Raw genomic sequence first — 15,303 nt, 5'->3', positions numbered from 1 at the left:
TGAAGTTTGCAGCAAGGAACAAGAGTGCTACCAATCGAACTACCCTGACACTTAAAGTTGTTACAGGTTTGGTTTTGATTCATCAACGTCTGTGTCTTTCCTGAGCCATCCTGCTGCTTTGAATTTGGAGCCTGGACTGTGGTTATGGTGCTTAGTATGGTCTTATTCTCAGCCATGAAGCAAAATGGGGAAGGAAAGGATTCTGAGCCTCCTGTAAGGAAGGTTAATTTTTTTTTTAGAAGCTTGACATTCAAAGAGGTAGCGGCTTATTGTTGCTTCCTTCAATGACTGTTTACTTTCAAACAAACTCCATTAACTACCACAACATTTCCTGATTCTTCAGTGGTAGTTATACAACCATTCAGTGGCATTTGAAATGATTTGTTGCTTTTTGTCAATGACATTTGAGCCAATCAAATAGAGGCAACAAAACATTTTCAACATGTCACGGTTCCCAAATATGATGATCATTGCATGTACGCTCAATGCGATTCAAATTTCCACACACTCTGGATGTGCTTCAGAATGTAATTATGCAGCTAGATTAATGTTCAATACCACATCCTAACTTAATCAGACACAGTTGCAAATAGTATCATACCAATTAATTAACTAATTTAAAGACATGTCATTCAAGATGGAGTATTTAGTTTAATAACAAAAACAGAATTACCTGGAAAAACTCAGCAGGTCTGGCAGCATCGGCGGAGAACAAAAGAGTTGACGTTTCGAGTCCTCATGACCCTTCTGTTTTTGTTTTGGATTTCCAGCATCCGCAGTTTTTTTGTTTTTATCTCTTTGTTTAGTTTAATAGTTACGCTTAATATTTGGAGTTTTAACTCTAGATATTTTCTCAGATGAGCTCTCGCTCCCTATCTGCTTATCAACAGAGACAACCAGTATGCCTCTCCTGCCCAATATCAAGGGAAGGACACCAAGGATCAGATAGGAAATCCTTATTACTTCGCTTCAGTTTACAATTTGCATACAGCAAACTCCCACAAATGGCAATATGGTAATGACTTGTTATTCTGGTTGTGAAAGATCCCATGACAGTATTCAAGCAAAGCAGAGGTGTTTTCCCTGGTATTCAACATTTATCCCTTAACCAACATCACACAGGTTAAAAACAATAACAGGTCATTACCAAATTGCCATTAGTTTAGGGGACGGGGGGTGGGGGGTGGGGGGGGGGGGGGGGGGGGGTGTGGGGGATGTGGGGTGGGGGGGGGGGTGCGGTTGGTGTTGGGGGTGGTGGGGAGTGTGGGGGTGGGATGGGGAGTAGGGAGCTTGCTATGTGTAACTCGGCTGCTGCATTTCTTACATGACAATGTGCATCATTGATCATAAAGCATTTTGGAACATCCTGAAGTTATGAAAAGTTGTATAGAAGTGAAGGTGCATTCTTTTTCTCTCTTTCCCTTTCTGTCTTCTGAGCCTTTGTGCTAGTCTGCCACAGACCATGTATAGCATCTCCCTTTGGCATATCTCTTTGAAATTTAATATACTGCCCAATTTTGCAATACGATAAGTAATTCTCAAAAAGCTGACAAGAGCGTAGGAAATTTAAATATGCACGGCTCAAACTTGGAGACATGCCAATCAATCATATAGGCAAACATAAAACAAAATTCTTGCATTTCAGTTGAATTGCTTAACCTCTTAAGGTGCGTGATCAAACATGATAACTACATCTGTAGCTATTGTATCATATCAAGCGGGACCATTTTCTGAGAGTGCCGCTGCTTTTTAACCCTGGAAGTGCTGTGTCACAGAGAAAGCAAGGCACATTATAGACAGGGTGGTCCCATGTTATGTCACCTTCATTGCTGGATAGTTTGTGGTACCAACAACCTTTTATTTTGCAATGCGCTTAAGGAAATAATGTTTCTAGGATGATATTTCCAGTATAGTAATGCAACCTAATACATTTTCAATGGAACCTTTCCTTAATTATCCACTGCTATCATCACTTGGAAAAAATGACAATGGAACCAAATTGGAAAAATATTCTTCTCAGATAATGGAAAGCTTATTGCTTTCATTGAATTTTATGCTAAACAGAAAAGGCTTATTGAGTCTAATGGCCTTTTCCTGTTCCTACTAATTTGTATTTACAAGTAATTTAAAATCAAATTACTTCAGATATGAAATTACAATTGTTTTTCTGAACAGTAAATGTTTTTGAGAAATGTCGTACTGGTGGATGCAATTTTATGGAAGGAATGTAGTTTAAAAATATGGTGTATTTCCAAATGCGAATTGCCTTGCTCCCCATAGTATCTAACAGAGAGGGCATGCATGTTGTTATTCTCCTGGTCTTCACTAACACCCGTTTTTCTAGTCAGTGGGGGCTGAGGTGCATGAGAAATATGCGGATCAACTTGCCCTTTGAATTTTACTCCCCGTCAGTTGGGAAGAACACCTCTTGAAACCATCTGCGGAGAGGGACACAATTGACGTTTCGAGTCCGTATGACACTACATCATAACTAAGACATATGTCTTAGTTTTGATGAAGGGTCATACGGACTCAAAACGTCAACTGTGTCCCTCTCCACAGATGCTGTCAGACCTGCTGAGTTTTTCCAGGTATTTTTGTTTTTGTTCTAGATTTCCAGCATCTGCAGTATTTTGTTTTTACCTGTTGAAATCTCACTGAAATTAGAACCCTTTTGATACCAGGATCATAGGAACAAGTTTCCTTTCCCGAACACTGTAAACATCCTTTCAAACTGTTAATCACTTCAATGGTGTAATTGGACAATTTTGATCTTCACTCCGTTAATGTGCTTGAAAATATCTTCTTAATTCCCATCTCCTCAGAGCATTGATATCGCACACAAGAACATGAAAGCAGGAAGAATATTTATAAATAAGGGAAAAGTGGAAGGCAGCAACATAAACAGGAGCCCCTATTCTTACTTGCAGAATCCAGAAGGAGAACGAGCCAGGTACCCAATCAACTGAATATTAGGCTTAATATAATTGATAAGGAATCAGGAAGTCTATGCATGTAGTGAGAGCAAGATAAATACAGTAACCATAGTAATTGTAACTCCAGGCCAATTTGTTAATGATGCTTGAGACAGCTATTTAGTTATCCATTAAAATGACTTTCAGATTTCCTATCGTTATAAATTTACATGAACTATGCTAACGTTATGCTGTGAAGCACCTGTACATTCATTGGTTTGATAGTGTACAAAATATTTAAAAGATGTCCATACACGAGCGAAATTCATGACCAACAACATTTTAAGCCTGCGGTGTAATATATCAAATTATGTACCCTTTTATTTAGAGTTGTTCTTTTTCCTCCATGGTCCCTTGTCACTCATACTGCTCAAAGTAGCAGGCCATAGCTCCACCTAGTGAGTTGCTACACATTTTGTAAACAACAGTATAAACAACTTGCCATTCAAAAATTAAAACCATTTCGCTGAACAAGATTTCCTAATTATTTATTATTCCACTTGTTTTGGAAAATATTACATTTGAAAAATGCACATATTCCAATTTTATGCATTTGAGAATAGGATGCATCTTTTTGTAAGTATTAGATGGCATAGACCACAAGCAGACATATCTGAGTCTCTGTTCTGAGCAACTACTAGAGTCATCACTTCCTCATTCATGATTTAAAAGAAAATAACAGTAACCCCTGTTACAGTACACTGCTATGTAAGTTGGTCTTTACATAGGATCTTTAGGTGTCAGCAGGGGCTCAGTCAGCAGTCCTCTTATCTCTGACTCAGAGGTTGTAGGTTCAAATCTCATTCCATCGACTTGAGTATAAAACTTAGGCTGAAACTGGAATGTAGTGAGTTTGTCTACAATACAACCATGACAACTCTTTAAAAGTAGCTCATTGGCTGTAACGCACTTTGGGTCATCCTGAGGTCATGAAATACACTATATAAATGCAAGTCTGCCTATCTTCTTTCCCAGTGCTGCTTGTAGGATGCTGCTGACACAGAATGGCTGTCATGTCTGTCTATTTAACATCAATTCACTTCAGAAATAATTGATTGAGTGTTTCAGCAGGATGAGATGCTCTCCTCAGCACAGTTCAGTATATGGGAGCACCAGTGTAATTCACCACTCTGCTCCATAATAACTTCTTTCCTAAAATTAATATGTGGTCTGTGTCCCTTCACACAAAGTTCCAATGGTCTTATCACCCCCCAAGGGCTTGAGTGTCCCTGCAGATCAATTCCAGGGTCCTCATCATTAAATGGTGCCATAACTGTGCTGCAAGTTGTCTGGGGAATCAAGGAGGGCTATGTATCATAGTTTGGGACCTCTATTTACATTGCTGCTTATTCTATGCTCCCCAACTGGGAGTAAATTTCTCACGACATGGCGAGGGGTGGGGGTCGTCGTGGGCATTAGGTGGCATGGATGGGGCATGGTGAGTGTGTGGGGGGTGAAGGGTTGTGAGGAGTGAGTGCTAGAGGGCCTTAGTTTTTCATTGTAATTTATAACATATAAGTCCCATAGTACTGAGAGGAGCCTTTAAAACAGCCCACCTCTGTACCCAGTAGCCCCTGTGGCTGCCTCCAAACTTATTCCCAGGTCGGCTGGCCAGACTGCAGCCTGCACCCCACTAACCCACCATGAAAATCCCATCTTTCCTGGGCACTTTCTCCCGAGGTGGGCGGACTGAGCCAGGAATTTTCCCGACTCCCAATACCCGCTTCGAGGATGAAAATCCAGCCCAACATCTTTTCGTTTTGTTGCATTTTTCTGTGTGAGATGCTTGAAGTCGCGGATGAAGTGATTGGATTTTTAAAAGTAATTAATTAAATAAATATTTTAAACAAAGTCTGTCTCATAACTTATTTAAATGCTATCGTTGATATAGATACAAATCAAATACTGACAAAGAACTGGTTCTACTCAAGATGGTGGATCTAGACGGACATGGTATTGGAACACTCAGGTACAGGATTTCCACATCTTCAATAATCACATAATGAGCAAATCTTTGAGACAGACAATTACAGCAATATTTAAACTTGAAAGTTCTGGATCAGCACAAACCTAATTTTAAATTGTGAATTTGACAAAAATGATGCGCAGTTGTATGAGAAATTATAATATTATCTTGGTTTCTCTTAGCTTGGCTCGGTGGTGGCACTCTCCCCTAGGAGTAAGGGGGTTGTAGGTTCAAACCCCATGATAGACTTAATCTAGGCTGACACTCCACTGTGGTACTGAGGAAGTGTCACATTCTCAGAGGCACTGGGCTGTATTTTCATGAATCAAAATGACTTGAGCCCCCTTAAAAAATGGTAGGTGGGACCCAGTTCTGGGATTCTCACCCTCATGCCCATTTCTAGCAATTTTCGCTGGTGTAGGATAAGGGAGCAGGCAGTTGGCCTACTTGAAGCACTTCCACCCTTGCCAGCTCCACTGCAAGGGTGGGCAGTTTAAATATCCCCTCCACCACCCCACAATTTTAGTGGAGTTGGGTCCCTTCAGTAAGTCCACGTGGTTCACAGCCTCTCAGTGGAGGCATGAACCATGAGGGATCCCAGTCCTAATTGGGAAACCAAAGAAAACATTCACCTGCTCCTTGAATTCTTTCATTTACAGGCTTTGAAATACAAAAAAAAACTGCCAGTTTAAATAGTTAGATGCTGTATTGTAAGATAGATGTGTTTTTACTGCAGTGATTGGAATCTCTATTGTAAAAATCTGAAGTGATTTAAAGCCAGAGAGCTTCAAAAAACCTCCAGCAACCCCAAGCACTCCTGGACTGTTTTGATTGACAAGACACGTGGTGTAGTTTAGGAAAAAATCTCATCTGATTTTTCAGCTTCAATAGATTCCATTCTTGACATTCTCCAAGTTTTGTTGTCATAACTGAGCCCATTCTGAATGCTTAGCTGAGTTTCAAATGGTCCAGAACCACTTATCTCAGCAGGGGGCTATATAAACATTTTGACTGACTGTTTTAAGAAGTTAAAGGATTAGCTATCTTTGATGTGTTTAGTGAAATAGACATTTACTTTACAACAGATTGCCCATTTGGTATTTAATTTTTTTTGGCGTGGCTTTTTTGAAGGAGTGTGTTTTTTTTCAGTATGGTGTGTTTGAATGAGATTAGCATGTTTTAAGTTTATTTTTTTCTTAATATCCATTTCAAAGATGTTCTGAGGTCTGCTCATAATGGGTACTGGGAGTGGCTATGGAGGGGGCATGCGGGATATGAAGGGGTCTGAGTGTATGAAGAGGCATGTGGGCTCCAAGGAGGCACAGAGGGGTATGGGGGGGATATAAAGGCAGGGAGTGGGCATGGGTGTATGAGGGCATGGATGGGGCATTGGGGATATAGGAGGGCATGGGGATATAGAGGGACCATGGGGTGGATGGAGGAGGTTGAGGGCCTGATATTCATAATTAAAACTGGGCTGATATTCCAGTAAATGGAGCTGGACATTCTAACCTGGCCTGGGTGTCCACCCAGCTCTGTTGCCACCTCGAACCTGCCTCTGGAGGCAGCAGGCCTGACTCGATCTCACCCCCACCTCCCCGAAATGAAAATATGGTGTGCAGCAGATCTTTTAAAGGAGATGGTTCTGCGGAGTCGGGAAGTTTCCTACTTTGACCTTCTCGCCTCCACAAAAGCCTAGCCCACTGTCTTCAAATGAGGCGTGAAACCAAGGCCATGTGAAAGTAGGCATAACAAATCCCATGGCGCTGATCAAAGAAGTGTCAGGAGTTTAAGGGTAAGCATTTCAGGAGTGGAATTGGGAAATAGTTCTGCACACAATGGGTGATAGAAGTTTGAAACTCTTTTCCACAAATAGTAGTTGGTTCTGGGTCAATTGTTAATATTAAACCTGAGATTGATCGATTTCTGCTAACTAAGGTATTAAGGAATATGGGACGAGGGTAAGCATATGGAGTTAAGTCACAGATCAGCCATGATCTGACTGAATGACAGAACATGTTCAAGGGGCTAAGTTGGACCCCTAGTCCCAGACGTAGCTTCTCTCTTCTTAAGCTATCTGATTCTGTTAATACCTTGTAAATTTTGAACAAATCATCTCTTCTTCTAAACTTCAGGGAATCCAACTAGTTTGTGAGATAGCTCCTTATGATTTAACCCTTTGAGCCCAACTATCATTCTAGTAAATCTACATTGCATTCCCCCCAATGCCAATATATCCTTCCAAAAGGATATAATTAAACATTGTACTCCAGATGTGGTTTAACCAGGGCCTTGTATTGTTGAAACATGATCCTCACCCTTGTATTCTAATCCTCCAGCTGTCAAGGGCCATTGATTATTTTCTTTACCTGTCTGTGACATCTTAATAACACACATAATAAGACCCCCAAACATCTTTAGACCTTCACTTCTAGTAGCATCTTAGCAATTAGAAAGCACTCTCATCTCCCCTTTATAGGTCCAAAGTAGATGATCTGTCTCATATTTATATATATGGAAATCCATTTGCCATAATTTTGCCCATTCACTGAATCTATTATCGTCTCTATAATTTTATGCTTCCAATTACACTGCCTACAATGCCAACTATCTTTGTCATCAGAAAAACTTGTGGCTTTCTTTGCAATCAGCTTGGATGTTAATACAGTGAATAGTTGAGGCCCCAAGACAGGAATACTATTAGTCAAATCGTGCCAATGAGAGAATCTGCTGATTATCCCTACACTGTCTCCTGCCCCTCAGCCAATTATTCCCACCCTCTGTCTCCTACTGTCAGCCAATCTCTGAACCATGTCAATAATTTGCTCTTAATTCCATCAGCATCAACTTTAGCTAACAGTATCTTATCAGGGCCTTTATCGAAATTTTGAAGAGGTGAGTTAAGCAGTGGACAGTCCAATACTTTAGTCAGCTCTTCAAAAAAATCAATTTCATCAGGCATAACCTACTCCTTTAGAAGTTCATACTGATTCACCCACTTCATCCTGGAAATGGTCTGGTTCTGGGAATTTGTCACTCTTTAGTAGAATTATTTTCTTTGTATGGTGTCACAGTTTATCGAGTGTTTCTCCAAAGTTGCCTGTGAACAATGTATTCATTTGTGTATGTGTGTGTGAGTGAAAAATCCAATCTATGATAACCCACCAGCAAAGCATTTTTAATTAATAAAAGAAAAGGTTTGTTTATTTCACACCATTCCTCTGGAAGTTACTTAAGAAAAGATAAAGCTACTAACACATACATACACAAAGTTTAGTTACAAATGAAGATAAAATGAAGAAAAAGAAAATAAAATGAAAATCAAGGTTAGTCCATATTCGGTGCAGGGCTAATATGTTTTGAAGCTGAGGTGTTGCTTTGTCTGAAGTGAAGGTCTTAAAGTTATAGACTTGTCTCTGCAGCTGGGGTGGCTTCTACTGTTGAATTGTTGGAGGTTGCTTTAACGGGTGTGCTTAGTAAGTAGTATCGTGGTTTACACAGGGGAGAGAAGGTTCCTTTCTTCTGGTTCTGCAGGAGTGGCACTATTAGACTGCCTAGTTACTTACAGCAGAAACTCTGACTGTTTCTAGATGCCTTTCTCTGTCTCTCCTTGGGACGAAGCTACATTCTTGAAAGTGAAATTATCAAGAGTGGCTATTGATGTAATGGTTGTATTATTGAACCTTTATCCTTGAATATTAGAAATAAAGAAACACAGCACGGTCAGTTGGCATTAGCTATAGTTCCTGACCCCATTAGCATTGTACCATTGTTAGACATCTGCCGCAAGTTGCTGTTGAATATGCTTCTTCATGGAATCCTGATTATGGATTTACTGTTTACAGTGAAGGCCTTTTTATCAAAAATAAAGAAGTCAGCATTGAAAGTCCCATCCTTGACTTAGTGCTAGAACTCTCCTATGAATCAAAAGATGAGTCAGAATGTGTTCAAATGCAAATACAGAGATATATGGTTATAATCTAGATACTTCAGTGAAGGACTGAAGTGCTGCACTGTCAGAGGTTAAATCAAGATCCTATTTTCTGTTTCAGGTGGATATAACAGGTTTTTATGAAGAGGAACGGGGGAGCTCCCCTAATAATCCGGCCAACATTTATTCTCGCAACCAAATTTACTAAAAGAAAATGATGTGCTCATTTATCACATTGTTGCTTTACGGCAACTTGTGTGCAAATTGCTGCATTTTTCTGTAAGATAATAATAATTACAGTTTGTGACATGCTGACACTATAAAAGCCCTATGTAGGATGATAAAGAATAGGAGCTTATTTGGCCCGTATAAACACACATTCTTTTTTTCAGAGATTGTTAACCTTCAGTGAGGGCAATGCAGTAATCAAATGTACTGTGCAACTATCCCTACAGCATCTAAATGGTTACTGCAGTGGAACTTCACACTGAGTCTTAACTTAATAAATACAGAATCACAGAGTTGTTACAATGCATAAGGAGGCCATTCAGCCCATCCAGCCCATTATGTCTGTGCCGGTCACAAATGAGCATTCTGACTTAGTGTCATTCTCCTGCCTTTTCCCCATAACTCTGCATGTGGTTTGTATTCAAATAATGATTATATGCCCTCTTGCATGCCTCGATTGAACCTGCCTCCACCACACTTCCAGGCAGTGCATTTTTCTTTTGTCTTTCAGAGTACATTTCTCGTCAGCTCCTACCAAGATATCACAATTAATACAGTGAATATAGAAAAGCGGAATAGGAAGTTCTTGAAAGCACAATATTTTGAAATGCATTCTTCAAAAAAGAAATCTTTGTTGTAGAAATTAATGCATCTCCTCTTTAGACACCTAGCAACAGTCATAACTGAATTTAATTCACAGCTTAGATGAAATTTTGTATAACTCAAATGAATCTTATGCACTTTTGCTTATGGTACTTTCCACAGAAAAGTAGATAATTTTCCAAATAATTTATGTTTCTGCAAGTTCTTGGGGTAAATTAGAAAGCAGAATTGATTGATACTACATATTTGAGCTTCGATTTTGGATCGCTCCTGAGTATGTATGAGTTGATGCTTGTAATTTTGTTTCTTAAGTTACCAGTGGCCTTTCTATAGCATTGCTTACAGTCAGTCAGATGATGTGATATTCATAATGACAACACTGTGAACAGCAGGCAAAAATCCAGGAATAGTTTCAGAAGTTGTTGGATGCTGTAGTGGGATTGATTTTAATGAATGGATGACATCAATGAAATGGTTTCCCCATCTGTTACAATGGTGATCTAGTTACCATATACTGCACAATGTTATTATAATAGTTACAGGAGGACAGAACTTTGGCTGTATCTGTATCCCTCCTCTATCTTTGTGTGATGCTTTCTCTGACACTGTCTTCCATCCATTCTCTTTTTTTTAGGGTGTTTTACATTCTATTTGACTCTCTTTATTCATTGTTTCTGTTTCACTCTTCCTATGTCTTTGCTCCCCTCACCTTCCTCCTCCTCTTATAATATAACAATATATTAGGTTCTTGTATGAGTACCTTTACTAATACCATCAATATCTCTTTTACTTTAAGGCCTACAATATGCTAGTGGTAACATACACGGTGATTTGATTTATTAGGTTGCCTTTAGCTCAAGTTTCAAAATCTGCCAGAAATGAATTTTGAAGGGAACAAAAAGTCATCTGTGGTTCTCTTTCTCTTTCAATCTCTGCCGCTCTCTCTCTCCCTCTCTTTCCCCCCCACCCCCACTCTCTTCCCCCTCTCTCCCTTTGAAGCTCTGTCTCCTCCTGGTCTCTCATTTTCCTCATCTTCCATCATTTTCCTCATCTTCCATCACTTTCAAGTTTATGTTTCAGCCAGTCTCTAATTTCAGTCACACAGAGGTGTGACCAGCTCAGGTGTGACCCACTGAAGTGCAACACTTTTAGATGTAATAACTTTGTAAGATGTGACACAATGGATGCAGGCAAATGCAAGACTTTAAAAAAAATGTTTTTGACTGTACCTTTCAAGATCTGTAGTTGAAAATCCAGAAACATTGTGCATTTGAATTATTTTAAAATATAGCTTCAGGTTTTTAATGGTTGCTACGAACACTGGACTTTACAAGATGTTATGTTTTAAAATGTCCCGTTTAACTTAAGGTGAAACAGAATGTTCTGGGTAGGAAGGATGGTGGTCATACTAAACTCTGCATGGAGACAGGCCCATGTGGTCTGGTTGTCATGGGAAAAGGAAGCCAAACTGAAACCTATTGAAAATCAAGTGACAGTTTTCATGCACTGACGTAGAAGGGCAGCTGCTCTTTGGAGACAGAAACAGAGAGAGAGTGATAGAGAGACAATGCAGCTACTGCTGTGAAGAGCAGGAAAATACTTTTTCTGTTAGCAGCCAAGCAGGATGCTAGTGAGAGCTGGTTCTCTATTCAAAACAAGGAAGAAGGAACAGATGGGACTTCTGACGATTTAAGGAGCAAGGAGTTGTTGAGATGGGCCTTGCTGGTGGAAGTCGGTCCTGGAATACTCAAGCTGAATGGTACGATTTTCAAAAGGCAATGAAAGTTGCACCCTGGAATGGCAGGGAGGAGTGAGCCTGCTGCAAAGCTGGAAGTTATTTGGCACTCGTTCTTATAATGCTACCCGTCTACCAGAAGTGCAGTACACAGTGAAAGGAGTTGTAAGACATAACTTGATTGCGTTAGTTAGTTCATGGTGAAAGTATCTTTTTTTTAGTTTGATGCCTGTTAAGTAATATTTGATTTTTGTTGATTTTAGCTTATTTGTTTCGGTAGAAGTTTTAAACCGTGAAATCTTATCCTTCGGTTGTTTCCATTGGTTGTTGGATAAATTAATGTTTTTTTGAAAAGTTATCGGGAATCATAACATGGTGAAGTTATCAACAGATGATATTGTCTTAAGTTTCTTCAAATTTCAGCAAGCTGGGACATTCCAGCTTAATTAGATAGATACTCTCTTGAAGAACTATGTTCATTTTATGTGTCCCCAAAATGTCAATGAATCTGGAAGAGACCAGAAGCATGATATATTTTTGCCTTTCAAACTCACTTTGAATTCCCTATCAACAACTTGACTCATTAACCATTTTCAACAATCACTTTTTTACGCCTCTTTGATTTGTTGTAGTTGGTTTGCTGTCCACCCTGTCAGCATGAACAGTAGCAATCACCTGGTTAGCAGTGACAACATGGGATATGCATCTTACCTGTTTGAACAGGAGAAGAATGCGGGATATTTGCCCGGGGAGGTTAGTACTCTAGGAACATGTCAACGCTTTGTGGTTTTACCTCAGGAAATCTTTATGTTGGAAGCTCTATTGTGACTTTATTACGACAGTTAGAGACACTGTCAGTGTTGGTGCCCTCGCCTCTGAATCAGGAAGTTGTGGGTCCAAGTCCAACTCCAGACACTTGAGCACAAATTCTAGATGGACACTCTTGTCCCAGACTGAGAGTGCTACACTGTCAGAGTGCTGTTTTTCAGATGTGATGCTAAACCTTGGCCTGGTCTGCTCTCTGGTGGATCTCAAAGATCGCATGGCACTATTCAAAGAACAGCAGGGGATGATTACTTGGTATCTTGACCAATACTTATCCCTCAACCAACACCACAATAAATAGATTATCTAGCCATTATCACATTGCTCTTTGTGAGACTTTGCCATCCACAAATTAGCTACCATGTTTATTACATTTACTACACTTCTGAAGTCCCTCATTGGTTATAAATTGCTTTGGCTCGACCTGAGATTTTGAAAGGCTGTAAAAATAACATATCTGTCTGTCTTTCATACTAACTGAACATTCAAGCTTCCACCCCAACCCCTATAATGGCTCAGCTGCAAAGTGCACTTCCAAATGTGGGGCTGAACTAATAAATTAGGAAGGTCGATTTCCGGCATGTACTATGTTAACTCGTTTCAGCCGGTGTGGCACTTGTGCTGCTATTGGCTTTGATGCTTCTGTGTTAAGGAGGGAAACATTTATCCATGGTTTCTAATACAGTAATGTTGCTTGAAAAGTGGGAGATGTGAATTGCCAGAAGTATTGGATTCTGCTGTGCTGATCCCCCTTCCTCCATGTAGCTGAATAGCCCATCATTCCCGTCAGTCTAGGCTCCAAAATGGAGAATGGGCATTCGTGCTGAGGGTTGACACTGATCCCATAACTAGACCCTGAATATATCTCAATGCCTTCAGGGAAGGAAAGGCAAAAGAGTAAGAATAAAACAGTCCAAAATCTTTTTTTTGATTGTCAAGCTATTAGTAAATATAAACTGTATTCTTAACCAATCTCAGCTTTGTCATTTCACTCTCATTAGTACACCAAAAGAGTACTTGATAATTATTTTTACACTGATATAAAGGATTCCATGATGTTTTAAAGCACCCCAGTATCTGAAAGTTTCAACCAATTCTTGCAAGCCAAAACATATATTGTTTAGCTGTGATGATTTGAAGACCCTGCTATTATCATGTAAAAACCTGTAACTGTGTGTGTTCCATATTGCACCACAACGCAGGAACGTCCAAACTTTTACAGTTCAACATTAATTTGTGAAATAAACTTTTAAGCATAGTTTACCACACATTATATGGCCTGCCTATAAACCATCTAAATGAATAATATTGCTGTGACTAGGAAGAGTTAAGCCTGATCTCTCTCAAGTTTGTGGTTCCAGGGAACAGGCACACAGGGAGGACTGAGGGTGTAATTTTCTTTAATGTTAAGATGTTGAGCTGATAGTTAGTTGAGGCCTCAGAGATTTATGTGCCATTGTATAAGGTCATTTTGGGTATATTGCAATTGTGATATGGCAGAAGGTCACTTTCCAGTAATGGAAAATTGCAGGAGGTGCCCTTCAGACACTGCAAATAGTTAAATGGAATAGCCAAAGCAAGCAAATATTAAATCAAACCTGAAAGGAAGATGACCTATTCGCCTCAAAGTCCCATTAAGGGATTAAGCAGAGCTGGAGGGAGATGCAATTTACAGTCTGTGGTCATGGAACCCTCAATCCCCTCCTCACTGGACTGTGATGAAGGTTTCAGCAGTGTCTAAGTTAATTCTGTGTTTCACTCTGCTTCTGTATCTGCAGCCTTAATATGATTTTCAAATTTAATTATTCCTTCCTATAAACCATAAAATATTAATAGACATAATATAAATTATGTACATGATCTTAATGTAAGTCTCTGAATAATTCAGTTGTTTAAATGTCAGTTATGCCCTCTGTTATTCATAGTTCTTCCCCACCCAACCCTGCTTGCGGAACATGATTTACCTGTTGTGCAAATTAAATTATTATTTTGACTTGATTTTTGCACTTGCAGGGACCTTTCGTTTCAGCCTTCGCTTCCTCCAATCTGGGGGATGTGTCTTCGAATACGCAAGGCCCTCACTGTGTGAACACCGGTGAAACATGTAACAATCCAGACAGCACCTGCCCTGTTGGAGGAGTGAGTAGGATGTTTGATATTTCTGAGCACCCATAATAGCAGATCAGTGAGAGCATGGATCACACATCACGGTCATTTAAACCACAATGCTGCCAGATAGGCCTATCCACTGCCTCACTCTCAGTCATAAGTGCAGTTGTCTTTCAGCCTGAACAACTCAATAAAATGTTTCTCTCCCCATCCCAACAGTCAGCCAGCCAAATAAAAACAAGAAAATTACCTTTATTTAAAAAGCGGGATTTATTTGTACACTTGGCATGTATTTAAAAACATTTTTTTTAGAGCTTACTAACATCTGGAATTCAACTGCCAGTCTGTGCTGAACATCATTCTTTTAGCAGAATTTTCATGTCACCTCTACCTCCTCAGGCTTGTAACTGTTTTTCAGTTATCCATGATTCTAAACACAGGAACAAAGAATTCTAGTTTTCTTCAGTTAGCCCTCATTCTAGGTCAGTCTTGTGCACTGACTAGTTTTATAAATTCATGATTCATTGTGATTTCATCTCTAATTCTTTCATCTCTAATTTTACAGCCTTCGATGTGCATGTCTGCAGGTCCTGGAAGGGACATGTTTGAGAGCACTGCAATTATTGGTCGCCATATCTACAATAAAGCAAAGGTGGGTGCTCAGTGAGATTACGATCCAACAACTCAAAGTAATACGAAGCAAATATTGGAATATTATTGGTCAATGATAAATGGCCCAAAGATAACCAGGCAGAGGAACTGTACTGTACAATTTTGGAGGAAGCAGCATAATGCTCTCATGCCCTGATGTATTATTGAAATCAATAAGATTGCTTTGGTTTATTTTCAGTCAGGGACAAACCCTTCTGTTGCTCGAGTGAATGCTTTTCCAAAGCTGAAAGGAAAGCAAGAACAGAGGTCTTGATCAACC

General features: G+C 39.6%; 1 protein-coding gene across 2 annotated transcripts in view; it reads left to right on the top strand.

Moving 5' to 3' along the window:
- Window positions 1–15,303, top strand: part of asah2 (N-acylsphingosine amidohydrolase 2) — a 104,861-nt gene that overhangs the window by 32,479 nt on the left and 57,079 nt on the right. For both annotated transcript variants that reach the window (XM_041209143.1, XM_041209142.1), the window contains exons 6-10: window positions 2,826–2,953; window positions 4,867–4,944; window positions 12,071–12,191; window positions 14,277–14,402; window positions 14,938–15,024. In XM_041209143.1, coding sequence (XP_041065077.1) covers window positions 2,826–2,953; window positions 4,867–4,944; window positions 12,071–12,191; window positions 14,277–14,402; window positions 14,938–15,024 — 540 coding nt within the window. The remainder of the gene's footprint in view (window positions 1–2,825; window positions 2,954–4,866; window positions 4,945–12,070; window positions 12,192–14,276; window positions 14,403–14,937; window positions 15,025–15,303) is intronic.

The sequence above is a fragment of the Carcharodon carcharias genome, chromosome 17, assembly GCF_017639515.1.
Source record: "Carcharodon carcharias isolate sCarCar2 chromosome 17, sCarCar2.pri, whole genome shotgun sequence".
NCBI lineage: Eukaryota > Metazoa > Chordata > Chondrichthyes > Lamniformes > Lamnidae > Carcharodon > Carcharodon carcharias.
This window is presented reverse-complemented; position numbering and strand designations above follow the sequence as displayed.